This window comes from Falco rusticolus, chromosome Z, assembly GCF_015220075.1.
Source record: "Falco rusticolus isolate bFalRus1 chromosome Z, bFalRus1.pri, whole genome shotgun sequence".
Lineage (NCBI taxonomy): Eukaryota > Metazoa > Chordata > Aves > Falconiformes > Falconidae > Falco > Falco rusticolus.
In genome coordinates this window covers 69,062,165-69,084,078 of record NC_051210.1, presented here as the reverse complement: position 1 = coordinate 69,084,078, position 21,914 = coordinate 69,062,165, and the positions used below count along the sequence as shown (strand labels likewise).

Here is a 21,914-nt window from a genome sequence, read left to right as displayed (position 1 = left end):
TTCAAAATCTATACCACTGTAACATTGACAGGAACGCACTAAGGGATGGTGGGTGTTGGTAATCCCTCCTTTGGCCCTAACAGACTTCCCCTGTGATATCCACCATGCTGCTGTGAAGTTTAACACCATAGCCCATAATTTTAAGCTTATCACTTCTTTCTCTGCATTCTTTCGTTGCTTCTGCTTTCATTGCCTTGAGCATAGGCTGCTGAATATTACTTTGGGTAACACACTCAGTTAAATACATATATATTAGTCACCTGAAGCAAAAAGAAACTGACTCTTTCCGAACAAGCAGATTTTGAACACCTAAGGACTGGTGTCTTCTCACAGCAAAAGTCCTTTACTGTAGTTTCAGTCTATTTAAATGCTATTTAAATATTGCACCTTCAAATTAATCATTAAGTTAATCCCCCAAATAAATATGCAAGAACAGACCAAAGTGACTGACTGCAATAGATACAAACCAACAATGTCATGTTTATGCTTTAATTTGGGATGCTAGCTGTTTGACAGGCTGATCAGCCAAAGATAAATTAGTCCTAACATTACCAAAGTTTTAAAAAATTGATTTTTTCAAAAATCATGGTCAGAAACTGAATGAATAATTTCTTTTGCACACAGAATTGCTGAAAATGGAAGGTTGCTTTCACTATGAATTAAAAAATAATAATGACTTCCATAAAATGTTACATGGAAAATTAGTAAGAGAGCAAAGTGATTTTGTAGCAGTTTGCTGCACATTGCAGCTGCTGGTCAGGCATCTTTAACCAAACAATTTTTCTCAGATAAAAAAAAAGTATTTTTAAAAGTGAACAGCACTTTATTTGAAATATTTAAAATTCCACAAGAAAAAGATATATTATCCTATTTAGTTACCAGAAACGCTCTCTGATGGACACAGGAAATTAATGAAATTCCACAGACTTATTGCTCAGAAAGTTTTATTTATTGCCAATAGTATACTCAAAGCCTTAATAACAAACTCTTTCACATAACAACTGCTCTGCAGTCTTTCAGTTATGTGTCCTAGCCCTGCCATGAAACTCTGCAAGGAGAAAGAGTATTGCACCTCATTACCAAATATTCCCCAACTACTTTTACAGCACAACGTGTAAACTGTCATACTCACTGCCCTCACCAAAGGAGAGCTGACCTACCCCAGAAGACTTCACAATACAAAAGAAAAAAATTTGTAATATGCATGTAGGAGAAGGCCATGAAGAAACTATATGTTATTAACCACACAGATCCAATCAGTTACAAGTGTGCTACCGCTTTCTATTAATATGCCAGTTTCATGTTAGCGTTAAGTGAGACTTAAGAATGAATGAATGTGAAGGTCAAAAGGCAGCGTTTTTCTGGATTAATGCACAGCGTAAGTTTCATTTGTACAAGGCAAAGGGAGAGAAAAAGCAAAGATATCTACAGTAGAACATTTAGTTGATTGGCACTACTAACACAGAGTGGACACATACAGTCACCCCTTTTGAGAAGACTTACAACCCCACCTAAAGACAGCATGAAAATTTAGCAACAGAGAGTTAGCTAAACTAACTTATACAGTGGAGAAATACATATTCATCCACCCCTCAGATATGAATCTGCTCCCCTCTTCAACGCATCATAAAAGTTCCCTTTCCACATTGTCCTTTTAGTCATTTCTCCATCTCTTCTGTTTTTCCTAGCTTCAAATATTTCCAATGTAATCATACTGGATTAGCCCTCAATTATCTTCCTATTTTCACTGTAAATCCCATAGGTAATCTACTGAACCCTTACCTACACGGAGGAAACTTACCCTGTTTGCAAGTCTTCGTGTGATGAGTATTTGTGGAGAATATTTGTTCTGACACCAGACTAACTATATTTGTTTGTAAAATGACTTACTGTGAAGTCACAGCCAGTGCTTTTCTTGATATCATCCACTGTTAGTCCTTCCCAGATTTCCACAAGGGTCAAACCCTTCTTCTTGTCCACATCAAACACAGCCTGCCAGGTTCAAAGAGCACACAATTAATTATTTATTATTGAAGCAGAAAACAAGGACCTAAGTAATAATATTGTAGAAAATGCAGTGCTGAGATAGGTAGAATTCCCTCAGTAACAAAAGATGCCATTACCAATTGGTTTCACTTTCCTAACTGACCAGTAAAAATTTCTGCCACATTTATTTGTACCTGAAAGAACCTAAAATATGAGATGTGTTAGTTTTGTAGGGAAAACATGCAACTGTTTTGAAATGCATGAAATGAGGACCATGCCTCCTGCCCCAATCTGGTGAGAACTGCGAGGCCCAAAGGAAAGGGCTCTAGACATTCTTTGCTGCAAGACAATGCACACCAAGATATCATGAAGGAAAATAGGAAAAGACAACATCTCCATCATTCTTCTATTATTTTTTTTTTATGGCAAAGAGCGGTTGATCACTTTCAACAGATTATAAGCTTCTCCAACAGCTATTGCACACCCAGTGTAAATTTTAGTCTTTTCAGGCGCTGAAAACGAAAGACAAGATTTCTTGTACTTTTAATAGAAAGCCTGAGAGGAAGTGGCTGAAGGAGCAAAAGCTGTTCTTTCTGATGTATTCGTAAGATGTGCTTTCCACTTCCAAGGCCCACAAGCTTACCAAATAGAAACGTCTGTAAAACATTGTGCACTTTAATGATGCACAGGTTGCATGCTAGTTGCCAGTGAAACAAAAGGCCTATAGTAATTTTCCTTAAAAAAACCAAATAAGGTCAGCAGCAAAAGACCAGCGAAGGTTGAACTTGAAAGGTAAGTGCAATTTTAAGCTCATTACAGAACCGTACTAAAATTCAGCTGTCCTCTGAGCATGTGAGACTGATTTAAGGGACTGAAAAATGATAGCTCATCTTGCTGGGCATAAGGAACATACACATTAGGAAGCTAGTGTAGAAACAGAATTTGCAACACTATCAAACTACTGTTGTACATTTGTGTCATCTCCTAATAAAGCAACCAGATCTAACAAGTGGTGGCACTTAAGAGAAATTTCTGTTTGTTGTTTATTTTCTATCAGTCCTTGTTGACTCTCATTTTTTTGTTCCTTATGTTTTGTATGTGGTCAGTTAATAAAAACCTGGAAAACCTTCCACGCTTTCATTTATTTTCACTTACTTTGTGGAGAAAAACCCCTTTAGATTCCAGTAGCAACAGATTACCACGAAAAAGCAAATTCTACATCAGCACCTTTGATGCATTCTTGGTACGATAGGTGGCTCAAAGAGGTACTACTCTAAGCTCTTACAAATGTAAACACTGATAACAGAAGGAGTATGGTTACAGCAAAAATCTCAGATCACTTCTCCCTTGTTGAAAAGATCCACTAATGTATTTTGAGCAGCAGTGGTATTAGATATTCACATGGACTTGCACTGGAGAATAAATTGCTTCACAAATGGAATCAAGTAATGACAAAAAAATTAAAGCCCTGCCACAGCTACAGGTTGTGTTTCTCTGAAAGGCTGTGTAGTACACATCAAGGAAGATGCCAATTGTCTGACATACACGTGGCTACACAAGCTGTTGCTCTGCTGGAAAAAACTATCTGTGATTACAGCTGCATTTGAGGATTTGCATTGCACATGGCAAATTTTCAGGAATACTATGGGAAAAATAAGGAGACACACACTTTGCATATTTCTCATGCATGGCACCTTTGTTCTGAATGTTTGAACTGTACGGTCCAGTATGCTAGATGTCAATGGTGAAAGCTTCAAAAGGAAAAATATGAGTGCCTAGACTGCTGGAACAACTCCAGGGGAATCCTTGCCTTCATTAGTAACAGATACTAAATATATTCTTCATTTTTACTAGACTTTTCTACTTTTACTGAGTGTCCCTTCTTAGGGGTAGAAGAGAAAAATACTGACAAGGATTCAAGGAAAGTACTTTACCTTCTCTGTAATGATGCGGTTTACACATTGTTTCCCAGTAAGTGGTAAATTGCACTTTTCCAAGATTTTATGGACATTGCCCTGTGTTTAACAATATACAGAAAAACATTAATTTTAAAAAATGACACAACTTATTCCAAATTCAAATATGTACATGAGAATCACAGCCGCAGCCATTCAGTGTTATTGAAATATTCACTGTACTCAGACCACTCTTTGAAATCACTTCTTTCACAGATTACATCTCTGGCAATTTGGGACTTAACTCCCACATATAAGGAGATGACTAATAAGAATTTCACTGTACCACTGAGTGCGCTCCTGAGTTTAGAAGCTCTGCATACTTCTGCTTAATAGTTTGTCTTTCCTGCTGCAATGTGGGGATAAGAGATACATGGGACCTCAATAATGACACATAAAGGACAAAAATTAGGAAAACACAATGCAGGCATGACATTTCTCTGTCTGATACTTCATCACAAACAGTAATGTGCAGGATCAGCCATACACACGGGCATCTCAAATCCCCAGGGCTTAAGCACATAGTCATGCTCTGAAAATAGTAAATCCAGTTTCTTTACCCACACTGAATTCCCATTCCCTCCACTGCTCCAGGAAAGCCCAAAAGCAGACTAGAGATGAGTGCAATATGCTCATCTTCAAGTGCTACACATCGTGCTCCATGTTTCAGTCATGTCTGAATCAAGTGCTTAAAACTAGTTTCCATTCTATTTTTCTGAATGGTGTAAACAACCTATTTCACAATATGGAACGATTACCAGCCATTAATTTACTATGTTTTGCAAAACATGTCAATGATGGTACGGTGTTAAGAACTTGACATTTATTTCTCTTAGGCAGTATTTAGCAGATTAGGCACGCATACACAGTGACTGTTCAGAGATTACATAACAACCTTACAGGCTATTGGTTTTCTTTATGGTTATAAAGAAAAAAGTAATTTAGCAAAAAATACATTAAGAAATACCATAATGAATTAGACCTAAGGTCAATTCGCCAAGTGTCTTACAGTGGCCCAAGCACATGGAGCAAAAATTGAGCCAATCTTCCACAGCTATGCCCTCCTGGTTCCTGACATGCTGTGATGTATAGATTTTCTGAGCTGCAGACTGCTTCTGGGCAATGCTGTTTAATTTTCACTGCTGAATTTAACCTCATAAAACAGTTTAGTCCCTTTCATATAGACTTAATTTTTTGAGCTCCTGCATCATCCTGCTGATCATGCACAACTTCATTACCTGGCTGTGAAAATTGTTTCGCATTGTTTTAAACATGCTAGTTGCTAATTTCAGTTGGCTACCCCTACTTCTTCTATAATGCCATTTTGCATCCACTTTCTGCATGCCCTTATTATTTAATGTATTTCTATGTTACTCTTCCTCAACAGCATTTCTTAAGCTGAAGAGTATTCCACAGAACTCACTTCATGTTTTGTCATATTTCTTCTGTACCTTTTGGTTTGCATTACATGTAAAAATTTAAGTAATTAAAAAGTAAATAATGTAAGGCAGAGTGTATTTGGTTTTATTTGTACTATACTGCATAACAGAGTTTAAAAAGAGGAAAATTCTTCGAGTATTTATTTAAGTGCCAAGACAGGTACTGGTTTCACCCTCGTAACTAAATGTAAAGTGTATTTTGCCCACACTGCAAGGACTCAGCCTACTGCTATGTTTAAAAACTCTAATGTGTACTGGAAGGGAAATGCACTTCTAAACTCTTAAAAAACTTATTTTCATGTTTAACAGGCTATTACTGTAATACAAAAAAAAAATTGAAAAGGATTAAAAGATCCTTCACAAGCATGACTCGGACAAAACTGACTGCAAGAACTACCTATTGCAGCAACTCTTGAACATCTGCGTTGAACGTACTGCATATATCCCATGCCTTCCACCGCATTTCCATCCCTCAAATCTTGACTGCTGTTGACTTACAGAATACTTTGGCATCTAATGATAGATTTCTTATTATTTATTTGGAGAATAAGATGACAAAAACGTCCCTATACTAAAAAGCCAGCAGACACAACAAACTGCCACTGTACATGCAGACGTTTTTTTCACTCAGTAACGCAATGGGCTTTGAGCCAGACAAAAGATTGCTCTTCTGATACATAGATACAGCTGCAGTAATTTTGTGAGAAAAACTTTGATGTAAAGAATTATAAAGCTGTGAATATAAAATAGGCTCTGTAAAAAGCAGTCACCCCAATAAAAGACTTCTGATTTTCAGAACTGGTCTCATGGGTGCTATATTTGCTTGTATATTTAGGAAAAAAAAAGAAAATAAACAAAGGGAAAACAAAAAAAAGACAGAATCTGAAAACTGTAACAGCAGCTTTTGATTTGCAAACATTGTATTTCCATATTTCATCATCTTCACTGTTGAGCAAACAAGAAGCAGCAGTATGAAGACCCCAGAAAGAGCCTAGGTAAGAGCAAGGAGTGCCAAGAATCCACTTCATTTTAAAATAAGAATAAAGTGAAAAAGCATGCACATGGTTTAGTTTTGCAGTGCCTTTTCACAAAAGCAGAAGAAATAATTTATGAAAGCCTGCAATTGGCTCTCTAGAAGTGCACATCAGGCATTCCACGTACGTAGGAGCCCAAGTTATGTACACATATGCCAAAATAAGTAACTCTAAGCCTGGACTGTTTGTAACAGTGAACCTATCTGTGTTTCTGTCTTTTTCAGGTTTCAGTACTCCTACCAACAAAAAACCAACATGCAAATAACTTCCAAAGACTGTAGTGAAAAAAGATTTTGGTAATTGTACTTTTAAGAGAAAAACTGGCATGAATAATTACAATGTGTGTGGACTCTGAGCCTTAATCAAATTCCACAGTAACTAGAAATTTAGCATAAATATTTATACAGATCACATTAATACCAGTACATGTCTGAGCAAATAGAGAATTACATATCCAGTTTTTGGGAGGCTGTGATAGGGATACAAGTCATATAGATGAATTTGCTTTTTACTTTCGTGTACTTATTTACACATATCTGAAAACTATTTGGTCAGACTCAGTGCTGTTACTGAAAATGTGCCCCTTGAGATCACAGTTTAGTATAAATTGTAAAACTACTATACCTTTTAACAATTCTTTTTTTGTGAAAATTAATTCTTGGAATCACATTTTAAAAATACACAACTGTCATATTTAGCTTTCATATTTATGTCTTTACTAGTTTACTATGCAAACTCCTTATGCTTGTTCTTACACATTCTGACAGTGATATTATCTTGAACAATATACATTAATTCTTATTGCAGACACACAACAAATTTGGACTAACAGAAATACAGAAATTAAACAAAAAGTTCCTTTTCAAACATTCAGTACAGTTCCCTGAAAACAGAGATTTTCATCCTTCAGTACATTTTTCTCATAGTTTGGACAGTCCCACTTTAGTAGTTTCAAATGACAAGTTTCCTATGACCTTCTGGGGGAGCCTTTATATCTACAAAGCTTCCATCACAAAGAAGTCTCTAGATTAACCTCTATCACATAATGATGGAAGGCAGCTTGCATCTCATTATGCCAAAAAGATGTGTCCTATCAACCTGTCAGTACCAATTTGACTGGCAACTTCAAAGGTAAATACCTTTCCATCATAACAAGTATTTAACCGTGGGGAACTTAATTTTTCAAATTATTCTTAGGTGAAGAATAAAACCTCTGGGGTAGCACCTACTGTAGCTCTGGCAATTGCCACTCTCATTAAATTTGCATGAAGTAACTAAAAAATGTGTGCTGCTTTTAAATATTGAGTTAATATTTCATTTTTTTTCCATGGTGACTGATTCACTTACTAGAGAAAAGGGACCATAGTAACCTAGCCCCCTTCTGGATCTCCATAATAACTAACAGCAAAACTGTCAAGTCCTCAAAGCAGCAGAATGAATGTAAGATGTCTTTTTTTTCTTTTTTTTTTTCTCTCTTTTGGTACAGCCCAAAGCACTTATTTAGAAAAAAGCGGCAGAGCCTTACCTTAGCTGAGTGCTCCATGGTAACAACCACTTTGGTCTGTGCACTGGATACCAGGTCCATGGCACCCCCCATTCCTTTCACCATCTTACCCTAAAATCAAATTTTTAATCAAAATTTTACATTTTTACTATTTGAAAAAATAAAAGAGAAAGATGCAGTATATTGGCTGCAATAACAGCACATGATATTCACTTTTTCCTGCATGTAAAGCGCATCTATTTCACTGCCACCATATCCAAACACTAACAGAGCTTTACCACAGCAAAAACAGCTGTCTCATTCTAGGCTTTATATGACGCAAATAGGAGAAAAACGATGAGTAGAACAAAGATCCACTGCTGTGGCTGGTGTCCTGGGATGTAACTTAAATCTCAGTAATATCATTGGCTCAATGGAAGGCCCGACACGGAGGAGTGATGAATTTACTTCCAATGGTCCTGACATTAATAAAGCAGTGTTCATTCTCCTGTGGTAGAAATGTCGTTATTTCCTCAAAAGAAATCTTTGCGTATGAAGTGTAGCAACAAGAGCATTCAAGAACTCTCCACCTGCCAGTTTGGAAAACCATGGCTCATTATCAATGTATCAGCACAGATTTTTTTGTTCTATTCCTGATGTCTGTCGATTTCATTTCAGAACATGGGCAAATAAATGAATGGGGATCAGTATTCACTTCTGTTTGTCCCTCCAACCAAGCAATGCTTTCTGCCTCTGTGCCTCATTCTTATCTTAAAGAGTGTCAGAATTGCACCTGTTATCACAGCAGCTGTATTATGGCTTGGTGTTCAGCTACCTCTGTTTGTACTTTCCATCATGCTACAGCATTCAACCCCTGCCTGCTTCCACCGTCTTAAACTGAATGCATCTGATCTTGGAAGGTAAGAGGTCCAGACCTGACACACTTCTGATAGAACTTTGTACTTACAGTGATTTCTATCAGTATAAGCAAAGCAGTCATTTTTGGAAAACAAGCACTAGACCCAAGAAAACAAACAAGGCAATAACCTCGTATACCACTCCAGAGATGTTGAGGAAGGCAGAAAGGAGAATGGAACATCAAGACACCTGCATGATAGGAGACTTTAGTAGGAAACATGAGGCAAGGAATTTCACAGACTGAAAAAAATTAATTTCTATGTCAACTGTTTTCTATTTGCTCTCTTTTGACTGGTTATAATCTGTAATTACAATAAATTACCAACAGTAATACAGTGTAAGCTGTTTTATATATAAAATCTAAAAGTGTATGGTTAAATGACCAGAAAACTTCCTAGTATAAAGCTTTTCTCTTATGCTTCCTTTTAGTAGCTATGTGATTCACTACCTTGCTAGTATCAGCACCTAGGGTCCAGAATATAAAACATACGGAAGAGACTTGTCTCATTAAGCTGCCAGACCAGCAACTCATTGGTCTCTTGATAGTTATGGTCTCTTGATCATAATGAAGGTATATACACACACACCCCAAAACTAATTGAGTTTTCTTACTGTTTGCACAGCAACGAACAAATCACATGTTCCTGTATCTATTATGAACAACCACTTTGGAATTTGTCTAGTCAGATCAGCATTGAATATTAATCACATTAATTAACAATACTACTAAATATTTATTTGCAAATACAAATCTGAAAGGGATGAGAAGGTTTTCCTCTGTCCTTAACTTTCTGGCACTGCTCAGATCATTCTCCATCCTATTTGGAAATACAGAGCTCTTACAGAGACTGCAGTGACTTCGCACCTGCCTGCCAGAGGCTCACTGACAAGATAATGCATAGTAGCTGAAGATGATGGATTATCTCCCCAGCAACTCCAAATTCATTTGCAGTGAGGATTATGCTATCAACACACCTGCCCTGACAATGCCATTAGTTCATTTTCCAGGCCTTTTAGTTATATTAACTAGTAAAGACCTATAACAACTAGGAAATATTTGAAGAAATAAGTGCCAATGAAGGACAATGACAACTCTACTGCTGGAGAAGCTGTCATGCAGGATTGAGAGAAAAGACTTCATCCCTTTGTGTATGCAGAAGCAGGGAAATGAAAGTTCAGTTGAAGAGGACTTAGAGACATTTAAATTGCTCTATCTGCTTCTTCTTTTTAGGCAAACATACTCATCATTGTCAGGTGCCTGGTAAAGCAAGTCAATCAAGCATTAACTCTAACTAGCCAAGTAATTACATGCTCTTATTCTGAGGAATAGCCAAAGCATAAGAGCCTTACATCACTCTCAGTGCATCTACCAAACTCCCACAACTTACACTTTCCCCAACACCATCCTGTTCGAGGGGACACCTGCATCCTAAATTAGAATTAAAATGCTTGAGACTAAAAGGTGATTCCCAAAAGACATTTTGTTCCTTTTTGCCTAGGACAAGTATGTTCTGATATTTATAAACACTGTACATTTACAAGCAATTTATATTTCTTTAAAATTTTAATAGCATATTTAATTGTATCTGACATAAGTCAGAGTGGTTTATTTAAATATTTTCCATGTAATATCTACTCTGTCATTAAAATAAACATTTTCTCCACCTGAAGACCACTTGCAATGGCCAACTCTGTTGTAAAATCTCAAAAAAACACTAGATTTGGTTTATAGTGCCAGATACTAGCTGAAGTGGGAACTATTCAATTCACCTCAATAAAACGTTAACTTGTATTTATTTTGATTTTGATTAAACAAGGCAAATTGCAGACAGTAAAACTGTCTGCATTTGGTTACTTGGTAAGGTATTTAAGCGTAATGACCTGTAAAAAGCTCAACTGTTTTAAAAAAATCATTAAAAAATAAAAAGTAGGTGCTTCAAACAACCAGCTGCTAAATTACGTGTACAGATTTCCTGGTCCTTCTTATCATGTTGGTAAGGTCCAGTGTTTGCATGCCCTCCCCCTCATTTATTTATTTAAGATTATTTTGGTTAGTTTCCAATTACATTGGTGCGGCTAGCTTAAGAAAACAGAAGGAAAGACAGTTCAGTGGTAGAGAGCACTGGTAATTTGAAGCACTATTTTAAAGCACATTTCATCAGCAAGAGCTTGAAGTGAGAAGAAAAGTTTTTTGAACTGGCCATGCGCTCCCTGGGTGGTCCAATGTTGGCAATACTTATACAGAGGGTTAGGCAGAGGACAGAAAATAGCTCAGTTTCTTCATAGCTTCTCAGTTGCCATAAAAGGTCCATATTGCAGGGAAGAATTCTGCTTTTCCCATAATTCTTCATCAGCAGTTCTTTCTAACTCAGTCCAAATAATCTTGGGATGCAAGAGGTGGAAATTAATGGATGTGATGGATTTGGGTTTTTTTTTTTTTTGTTAAGATACTCAGCCCTTCTGCTTCATCACAGCCATAAAGCCACACAAAATTAGCAAAATTTCTTATAATGCCTACTTATTGCAAAATGCATTATTTTGCTATTATGATGATGGGGCATCTTTAAGAAAGTATGAGGGAAGGGTACATATTTTCTCACCTGATGTCTTCATATCTGAACATCATTTGAGTGATCAAAATATAATATTAAAGAGACTGAGAAAGCAGTTTAGCCTAACAGTAATTCCTAAACAGGATCCTAAACCTTCCTGTTGGTTTGGTCACTTGTGGCATCCAAGACAGCCTGTGGTATTCCAGCAGAAGCTTATGAGTACTCCAAGATGAGTGAGACAGTCAAGATGTTTTTCAAGAGAAGGTGAAGTCTTTCCACAATGGTATCGCAAGTTAGAAAGATGCTATGGCAAGCAGGAAGCAATTCAGAAGAAAATCCAAACAGACTAAAAAGAGATGGCTGTGAGAAAAGAGAACTCGGCAGCCTTCAAACACTGTTAAGGTCTTGCACCCATGCTGGCATTTTACACCTTTCCTCTTCATTTCCAGGAGGAAGGACTTTCCTTCCGTAACTGAATTTTATAGCTACTCCCAACATCACAGGACAAAATGCATCTGAACTGATCTGGTTATGTTAAAAGAACATAATTTTTTTTGAGATAAATAGATATCACATCAACAGTACAGCAAAGCAGATGCTAAAAAAAGCAGAAAGAGTGAAAACTTCTAAGTGGTAAATGCAGAATGTGAAGGATTAGAATGCAGATGGAAATAAAAACTTGAATAATCCCATTTCAAATTGAATATCAAAGGACAGCCCAGGTGAAAATGTGTACCTGTTTGAAAAGGAACTGAGCTACTTCCCTGTTGACAGTCCTTGCCCATATTGCCAACTGCCCTAATATGGTATTAAATCAAGAGAAATTTCAGATTAAATACTTTTTCCTTCTATTAAATAAAAGAAAAAATATATATGCCTAACATTATGCTCAAAGTTAGTAAAACTACTATTTCAAAAACTCTTACAGAAAATAATGAATGCTTCTAGTTTAAACTACAGTCTTTACGCAGGCTCCCCATTCAATCAGAATTTTCAGGCATCCCCTTGGAAGACCTTGAACAAGCTAGCTAGGATGACAAGAGTAGAGGTTTTAAGAATGTCAGTATTGTCTCTGATGGCCACAGAAACAGATTAGGTGGCAGGTACAGAATCCATCACCAGTCTCAGCTTTCTTAGGAAAGGAAACTATTATATCAGGCCAGGGACAGCTACTAAAATTTAGAGTAACCAGAACAGTATGAACTCCACAGAGAAAAGCAGAAATGAAGGTAATGCAGTGGATGGATACAAGATACTTCTTTCACCACCATCAATATTGCTAACACTGCAGTTAAAAGAATGAACTTGGGACCACTGCAAAGCTTTCTGCTCTGTCCCTCTCTGCAGTGGTGCATATTCACTACTAACATACATCAGTCACACAGGTCTTCCTCTCTATATAGGTACTGTCTGTCTTCACAGACATTCAGCTTCAGGAGCACATTCAGCTTCAAATGACATGCACAGCACAAGCAGGAGGTCATCAAGAGCCATATATAGCTATTTAACAAAAATATCCCATCACTTGTTGTGGGATTAAATGTCGTTGGTTCACAGTTTTGGGGGAGTGCATATTAGCACAGACCTTAGCTTTGTACAAAAAGGATACTGACCAGAAGGTAGTATTAAAAAAATATGTACGCATAAATCTACTCTAAGTACATAAAATGTAGATGACAGTCCTTTGGCCATTGCTAAATCCTGCCCAATGTTTAAGGTACATTTACAGTTGTTTCTAAAATGAAAGCCACAACTCTTCCAGATTTCATTCTCAGTTTCTTCAGTGAGAAAGACTGAAGACTGTACCAAAAAAGAGGGATAAAGCTGAAGATTACAGTGTTCTGAAACACACTTCCTTGTGCTATTTTCCACTGATTTTATGTCCTTATATGGCACAATTACAGAATTATTGTAATTACACTGTCAACTATGACAGCTAGATTAGATTCTACTCTGAGAATATGACTGAATAAACATTACCATGAAATGCTGGGAAATCATTAATGGGATTTTTATCTCAGAGTTGATAATGCAACAACACAACAAAGAGTTAATACTGGCTAAATGCAACAAAGCTGAGCACGCCCTACATGCACAAAAGGGTGAAGATATGTTCAAAATAAAGATTTAGTTGTATGGTTAAGCCATACAGAAAATGACCTGATTTTCAAGAACACTAACAGATATCTCCTAACACACATGCACACATAATAAAAAGCAAAATTAAGAAGTATATTTGAAAAAATGGAATGCAAGTTCTTGAGTGACTGATACTTCTTGGCAAAATCTATTAATAACTCTTTCCTAAAATGTAGCATACACAAATATGTGCACTAACTATATTTCTAACGATATTTATATTTTCACTTTCTATAACCAGAAAATTAAGGCAGCATAAAATTGGTCAGATTTCATTCCTTAATTTTCTCATATAAAACTGATTTGAAGTAACTGTTGGCAATAGATTTGAGCGAATGAGTGAAATTGAAATGAATACATTGAGAAACTGCATCTCAGGAGCAACTCAAAACAGTCTGTAACATGCTTGCTTCACTGAAATGGATTTGCTTTACAGTGATGAATGCCATTTCATTGTAATGGGACAGTTTGGGACAGCCTTCCATTTACCTTTGCACACTATTTCCAAAACACAAAGGTTAGCATATAATAATTAAATATTACTGCCAACATAATACTAGTCTCACTTGAAAGTGATGGTTCCATATAATAGTCACAATTATTACCACTAACCTACAGATCAGGAGACTTTTGACATATGCTTGTATTTTCGAGACAGGCAGAACTTCTTCAGCTGCTGTCATTATATAGATGCCTAAAGCAGAGCTGCCATCTCCCACATTGAAAATTTAGGAGAGTATCAATAAAATACAAACAGTGAGCTCTTACATCCCTTCCATGCAGCCTGAAGAGAAATAAACACAAACAAAACTGATAGAAAAAGCCCTCAAAAAGGTGGAAGAAATACAGCTAACACAATACAGTCCCTTTCTCCTTTGAGGCTTCAAGACTTTTCCAATGGTGGTGATAACATGCTGCGAGGGCTCTGCAGGCTTCCAGGCATGTGTTTGTTGGGAAAGAAGCAGTAAGCTGATATACTACTGTGGGCTTCATTCCAAGACACATGATGTCTGCAAAAACCTAGCATCTCATCATATTAAAATAATATCCCATTGAAATGTAGATCTTCAAAGAGGCTTTAGGTAACTGCAGGTCCTGTCCTTCTCCTTTGTTCAGCTATTGCTGTATAAGCCCCACATGTCAGGCTTGAGAGATGGGCCCATGCAAACCTCACGAAGTTCAACAAGGCCAAGTGCAAGACCCTGCACCTGGGTCAGGGCAATCCCAAGCACAAATACAGGCTGGGCAGAGAATGGATTGGGAGCAGCCCTGAGCAGAAAGGCCTGAAGGTGTTGGTTAGTAAGAAGCTCAACATGACACAGCAATGTGCATTTGCAGCACAGAAAGCCAACTGTATCCTGGGCTGCATCAAAAAAACCATGGCCAGCAGGTCAAGGGAGGTGATTCTCCCCCTCTACTTGACTCTCATGAGACCTCACCTGGAGCACTGCATCCAGCTCTGGGGCCCCCAACACAAGGACACAGACCTGTTGGAGCAAGTCCAGAGGAGGACCATGAAAGATGGTCAGAGTCTGCCTGGAGCACCTGCCCCATGAAGACAGGCTGAGAGATTTGGGGTTGTTCAGCCTGGAGAAGAGAAGGCTCCAGGGACACTTTATAGCAGCCTTCCATACCTAACAGGGATCTACAGGAAAGCTGGAGAGCGGCTTTTTAGTAGGGCCTACAGTGACAGGACAAGGAGAAATGGCTTTAAACTGAAAGGAGGTAGATTTAAATTAGACATTAGGAAGAAATTCTTTACTGTGAGGGTGGTGAGGCCCAGAGAAGATGTGGATACCCCATCCCTGGCAGTGTTCAAGGCCAGGTTGGATGGGGCTTTGAGCAACCTGGTCTAGTGGAAGGTGGTTGGAAGCAAGTCTGGTGGAAGCAGGGAGGTTGGAACTAGATGACCTTTACAGGTCCCTTTGAACACAAACCATTCTATGATTCTGTGATTCTGTGTCCTAGACATCAGACAACTTGCCGTTACTATTAAGAGAAACACAGTCACTGAGCATATTAACCTGTGTGTTTTCTGTTCATACACAATTTAGCTAACTTGTAGTGCTTAATTGCACAGGTAATAGTTAAAATGTTTCTCAAAATTTCTGGCATTGTTCTACAACTTGAAACAAAACAGTGACAGTTTGATGCACTCAGTGCAACAGAAATATTAGAAGAAAGTTAGTAGACAGTGTGTTTGGATTCAAAATGAAAATAAGCCTTGTGCAAAGACACTACTACTCAAGCAAAGTGGCAAATAGCCTGCAACAGGGCTCCTTGGAGAAGACCTACAGTGTTCTCAGGCATTCAGGGATATGTGTCCTTTCTCTCATCATTAAAAATGGTAACTTCAAGTCAGAAAAGCTCTTGCTGTGGAGCTCTCTGCTCTCAGGTTTAGCACTACAAACAGTAATTAAAAACAAGAACAAAAAACCCTCCCACAGTCACACACTCAGCTGGCCTCTGACAGTTTACTTTCATTTATATGTTTCTACCAACGGCCATGCAGTTCACCTCATAGTGAAAGCGTTAAAAACCATGCAAAAGATGTACGTTGAAGCTCGGCAGAGAAACCACCAGTAATGTATAAAATTATACTCCTAGTGCTTTAGGTTATACTGACCTCTACAGATCATAAATTAAAATATTATTTTAAAAATTTGCATTGGGTTTCCTCATGTCTTCAGGTAATGCTTTTTGATAAGGCTTAGAATTTTTGTATAATTTTCTTTCAATTTATTTAATTATTAACACTTAAATCCTTTAGCTTTGGCTACTCCAGCTCAGAGCATTAAAAATTAAGGCTGCTGCTTCTAAAATTCAGTGATAATATATTTACATTTTCCAAAAACAATCCAGATCTATCTATGCAAACTGCATTACCCTGGACAATTTACATCACCCTCGTTCCCAGTCCCTTAACTGCATTACCTTAGCTACCAAAACATGAATTTTATACTCCAGCAGAAGAATATACAAGCTAATATTCTTGCTCAAAATTGTATTTTTTATATTATTTGTAGGGAATAGAGATGTTAATAATATCAGTCCCAGTATCATCCCTGAGGCTGCTGCTTCTTAAAAGAACTGCTAAGCATGAGGCTCTGAGCCTGGTGGTTTAGGAAATTGCCAGTTTCCTTGGCACCTTTGCATATAACTTGTCTGCCCTCGTGGACTTACACGTGACCAATTTACTTACGAGTCCTCAGTTGCCTTCTACGATGGGCACTATCCACCCTTCCTCAAGTTCTACCACTAGCCATATAGACTATGCCACTGAAGTCTAAGGCAAAGATGTTGAGTACCTCAGCAGAATCATAGATTCGTTTAGGTTGGGAAAGACCTTTAAGATCACCAAGTCCAACCATAAACCTAACATTGCCAAGTCCATGACTAAACCGTGTCCTTAAGTGCCACATCTACACATCTTTTTAATACCCTCAAGGATGGTGACTCAACCACTTCCTTGGGCAGCTTGCTCCAATGTTTCGCAACCCCTTCCATGAAGAGATTTTTCCTAATGTCCAGTCTCAACCTCCCCTGGCACAGCTTGAGGACATTTCTTCTTGTCCTACTTCTTGCTGCTTGGGAGAAGAGACTGACACACATGTTGCTGCAACCTCCTTTCAAGGTAGACAGCAGTAAGATCCCCTTTAAGCCTCCTCCTCTCCAGGCTGACCCCCCCCAGTTCCCCCAGCTGCTCCCCACCAGCCTTGTGCCCCAGCCCCGGCACCAGCCCCCTGCCCGTCTCTGGACACGCTGCAGCCCCTCTGTGTCCCCCTGGCAGTGAGGGGCCCAACCTGAACACAGGAGTCGAGGGGCGGCCTCGCCAGTGCCCAGTGCAGGGGGACAGCACTGCCCTGGCCCTGCTGGCCACGCTGTTCCCGGCACCAGCCAGGGTGCTGCTGGCCTCCTTGGCCACCTGGGCACACGGGGGGCTCATGCCCAGCCGGCTGCCGACCAGCCCCCCCAGGCCCTTTCCCCCCAGGCAGTTCCCAGCCCCCTGCCCCCAGCCCGCAGCGCTGCGGGGGCTGGTGTGACCCACGGGCAGGACCCGGCACTCAGCCTGGTTGAACCTCACACAACTGGCCTGGGCCCATCGCTCCAGCCTGCCCAGACGCCCCTGCAGAGCCTCCTGCCCTCCTGCAGATCAACGCTCCCCCCAGCTGGGGGTCACCTGTGAACTCACTGAGGGGACACTCCATCCCCTCGTACAGGTTGTCGATAAAGCTATTAAACAGAACCGGCCCCAGCACGGAGCCCTGCGGAACACCACTGGTGACCCCTCGCCAGCTGGATGTAACTCCATCCCCCACCACGCTCGGGGCTCGGCCAGCCAGCCAGCTTTATACCCGGCACAGAGTGCACCTGTCCAGGCCACGAGCAGCCAGTGTCTCCAGGAGAATGCTGTGGGAGATGGCGTCAGAGGCTCTGCTAAGGCCCAGGTAGGCAACATCCACAGCCTTTCCCTCATTCACTAGGTGGGTCATTTTCTTGTAGGAGACCAGGTTTGTCCAGCAGGACCTGCCTTTCACAAACCTGTGCTGGCTGGGCCTGATCCCCCAGTTGTCCTGCACGTGCTGTGTGATGGCACCCAGGATGATCTGCTCCATAACCTTCCCTGGCACCGAGGTCAGGCTGGAGGCCTGTAATTCCCCGGATCCTCCTTCCTGCCCTTCCTGTAGATGGGCATTACACTGGCTGACCTCCTGTCTTCTGGGACCTCCCCAGTTTGTCAGGAGTGCTGAGATATGATGGAGAGTGGCTTGGTGATCTCTTCTGTCAGATCTCTCAGTACCCTTAGGTGGATCCCATCCTGCCCCATAGACTGGTGCAGGTGTAAGCAGGGTAGAGATCAATAACTGTTCCCTCTTGGACTGTGGAGACGTCATTCTGCTCTTCCTCACCCCTGTCTTCCAGCTCAGGGGGCTGGTCTTACTGTTAAAGACTGAGGCAAAGAAGGCACTCAGTACCTCAACCTTTTCCTCATCCTTTGTCACCTTGTTTCCCCCAACATCCAACAGAGGATGGTAGATTCTCCTTAGGCCTCCTCTTGTTGTTAATGGATTTATAGAAACATTTTTTATCACCTTTTACAGCAGTAGCCAGACTAAATTCTAGCTGGGCTTTGGCCCATCTAATTTGCTCCCTGCATAACATCGTGACATCCCTGTAGTCCTCCTGAGTATGTTACCCTCTCATTAATGATATGCTTCATAGTTATACTATTCACCTTTAGTAAGTTTCCACCTACTGAAAAGTGATATCACAGACATTTCATCCGTTTTGCTCTTTCAGATTTACCAACTGCCAGCTGTAGGGCTCCTCCATTACTGGTTCAATGGTTCTTCAGTCATATCAGTTGTCACATTATTGGCTAGGGAATGTACAGAAATGCACGGTAAGAAGGCAGAGTCCCTGGTGTCACCAGGAGACATTTCAGAAGTTCTGGTGTTTTGTTTTGACCTATGCCCAGCCTCTGATCCATGTCACAATGGCAACAAGAGTCATGTAGCTTCTATTAGGAAGGCTGTAGAAAATAAACCAATACTTCATAGTAAGATGTAGCCACCAGAAGAGCAGCAGAAACTGTTCCATGAAGTGCTTCTATTCTGAGGGTCTCAAAAAGTCACTGGTAGAAGAACTACAAACAAATCACATACAGGCAGGGAGATGTGCAGTCAATCCCACAACCTCTAAAATCCCAAGTGAGACAATCTAAACTGCCACTGCAACCAGGACTGCTACGACAGTGCATGCTCATGCTGCTGCTCTGTAGATGCAGTGAAGCTGCTGGCTGGCAGAAATTTCTGACAGTAACTTGCGAAACACAGATAGGTCAGCTACTGTGTCCCTCGCTCATGAAGCAAAATGCGTCTCCATCCAGTAGCTCCCAGCAGCCGTGGGCTCCCATCTGCTCTGGCCTCTCTGCCCTACTGCATGGCTGTCTCCTCAGCGTTTCCATCTCTCTTAGCTACCTTAGCTCTCTGTTCCCAGGGGTTACTCAGAAGTTTCCCACCTCCTCCTCCTCTCCCTTCACAGAAACCCTTTTGTTAGTTAGAGAAATACCAAAGGAAGGAAGACAAAAAGCCATTAAGTATTAGTGCTTAATGGAATAAAATTACCAGTAAACACCAGTGTTGAGGAAATAACTTCTGCCTAAATGAACAGCACCGTTTATTGCATGTGCTTAAAATAGTCTTATCCTCTTCTTTCTTTACCCACAGGATTTTCCTCTCCATTAGAAAATAGCAGATAAGAGCAAAGGGCTGTAACTATTGCAATGAGCCTTCCTTAGCTCAGTTCCTAACAAGTGCAAGTAAATACACATATGCATGATCTAGACCTCAAGTGTTATCGAGCTCTTATGGAACAGAACGGACAGCTTCAAAATGGTGCTTAGCCAAAACACAAAACTTAGGAGTTATTACTTGCCTCTGAAATAATGGTGAATACCATAATTCCAAGAACCCAAAAGCTACAGTGTATAAGAAATACTTAAATCAATCCCAAACACACAGCTACATTTAAAACATTACAATGAAATACAGCTTAAAGTTTCCTTACACTAGTTTTCAGCAAAATCGATCTTTGTATCACCCTACACAAATCCTGTAACTAAAAAAAATGTATCTTGCTCATAATTCAACTTAACTGACAATAACATATCATCTTACAACAAATCAACTGCAACAAATAAGATATTTGACAACAAATATCTTAAGGGTGGGTGTCAAGAGAACACGGCCAGGCTCTTTTCAGTGGTGCCCAGTGACAGGACAAGGGCAACAGGCACAAACTGAGAACCAGGAAGTTCCACCTGAATATGAGGAGGAACTTCTCTACCTTGAGGATGACAGCACTGGACCAGGAGGTTGTGGAGTCTCTTCCTCTGGAGACATTCAAAACCCACCTGTATGTGATTCTGTGCAACCTACTGTAGGTGAACCTGCTTTAGCAGGTGATTGGACTAGATGATCTCCAGAGGTCCCTTCCAACCCCAACCATTCTGTGAGTCTGTGATCTTATTTACAAGAAAAATAGGAATTATACAGGAATTATTTACTTTTTAAAAAAAGAAAAAGCAAAAAAAAATGACATATCTATAGCCAAAACCAAGAAATAATTCGAAAAACAGAGGATGGTAGTTAATCCTTACAAAAAGTTCACAAAACATGGCCTTGGAGAAGGAGCAGACACCATAAATACTTCAAGCTAAGAAGTAACAACTTAAGCTCAAGAAGAACCAAATAGCTAATGACAGCAAACAGAAAATTACTTGAACTATGTGTGAACTATCCTAATTAGCATACTAAAAGATCCACCCTTGAGCCAAGAAAGCCCCCTACTAACAAAGTCCCCGCCCCCGCAGAACAGTGCTGTGAGAAAAAAAATAATGCTGTACTTTTAAAAGGAGATGAGGCCTGTAAGAACCAATCAAAATTGTTTACAATTAGTCATATTTAATTGTTCGAAGTCTATGTATACAATGTTTTGCTATGTGATGAGAGGTGGGCTAGCTTCATGGGTTTACTGCCTAGCACCCATCTCTGAGCAGACATGCAATAAACCGTTCTGTGAGTGGATAGGCTCTTGCACACTGGGTGAAGAACCCAGATTTGGGGTAACAGGAAAATCTGAATGCCACATGCTGGTTAATCCTATTTTAAAAGTCTGTACTATAGAATAAAATAACACATCAGTAAAGCAGATTAAGAATCACCTGATCACCTGACAAACATCTCAAAACAAAGTAACCAAAGGGAAATGACTGCTGAAATCAAGTATATTTACTCAGAAATACAAACTCACTGTAAAAGAAGTTTGCAGACAGCCAAAGGTTAATAAGCGTGGCAAATGACGATAGCAAAAAGACCCCTCATAGTGTAAGCTAGTAAAAAGGTACACCTCAAAGGTAACAAGACAAATAAAAGCTACCCAAAGTTGTATTTTGCACTTTCCTGTTTTGAAAACATACTTGTTATTCATGAATTTGGGGCCAAACAGAATGGAGAGACATCTTCATAAGCAAAATAAGCAATTTCAGATATGGAAAATAATGCCCTCGATTTGGATACAAAACTAACATCATCATCTTTTGAAGAAGATAAAGCACTGAAGGAAGGAATATAAAAGTCTGCACAGTTTTGAGAAAAATTTAGAATACAAGCTAAAGTTCAATGTTTCAAGAAACACATTTGTAAATGAATCTGCCTTATTAATGCAAAATACTGACTTTGTGTTTTGATAGTTCAGATCTTGAAAGACAAGCCACAAAACCCATCAGTAAATGAATTTCAACATCGTGATTGGAAAAATGAGTTTAAATTCTATATGGTAAATAGTATGATGAAAGAAAGTAAAAAGTGCACAAAGCTACTGGAAAAGCAACTATTACTTAGTTT

The 21,914-nt window shown here is 39.4% G+C and overlaps 1 protein-coding gene across 1 annotated transcript in view; it reads right to left on the bottom strand.

Moving 5' to 3' along the window:
* Positions 1–21,914, bottom strand: part of OXCT1 (3-oxoacid CoA-transferase 1) — an 85,926-nt gene that overhangs the window by 8,567 nt on the left and 55,445 nt on the right. The window contains exons 14-16 of the mRNA XM_037373736.1: positions 7,940–8,029; positions 3,921–4,001; positions 1,891–1,992 (exon numbers count right to left, since the gene is read on the bottom strand). Coding sequence (XP_037229633.1) covers positions 1,891–1,992; positions 3,921–4,001; positions 7,940–8,029 — 273 coding nt within the window. The remainder of the gene's footprint in view (positions 1–1,890; positions 1,993–3,920; positions 4,002–7,939; positions 8,030–21,914) is intronic.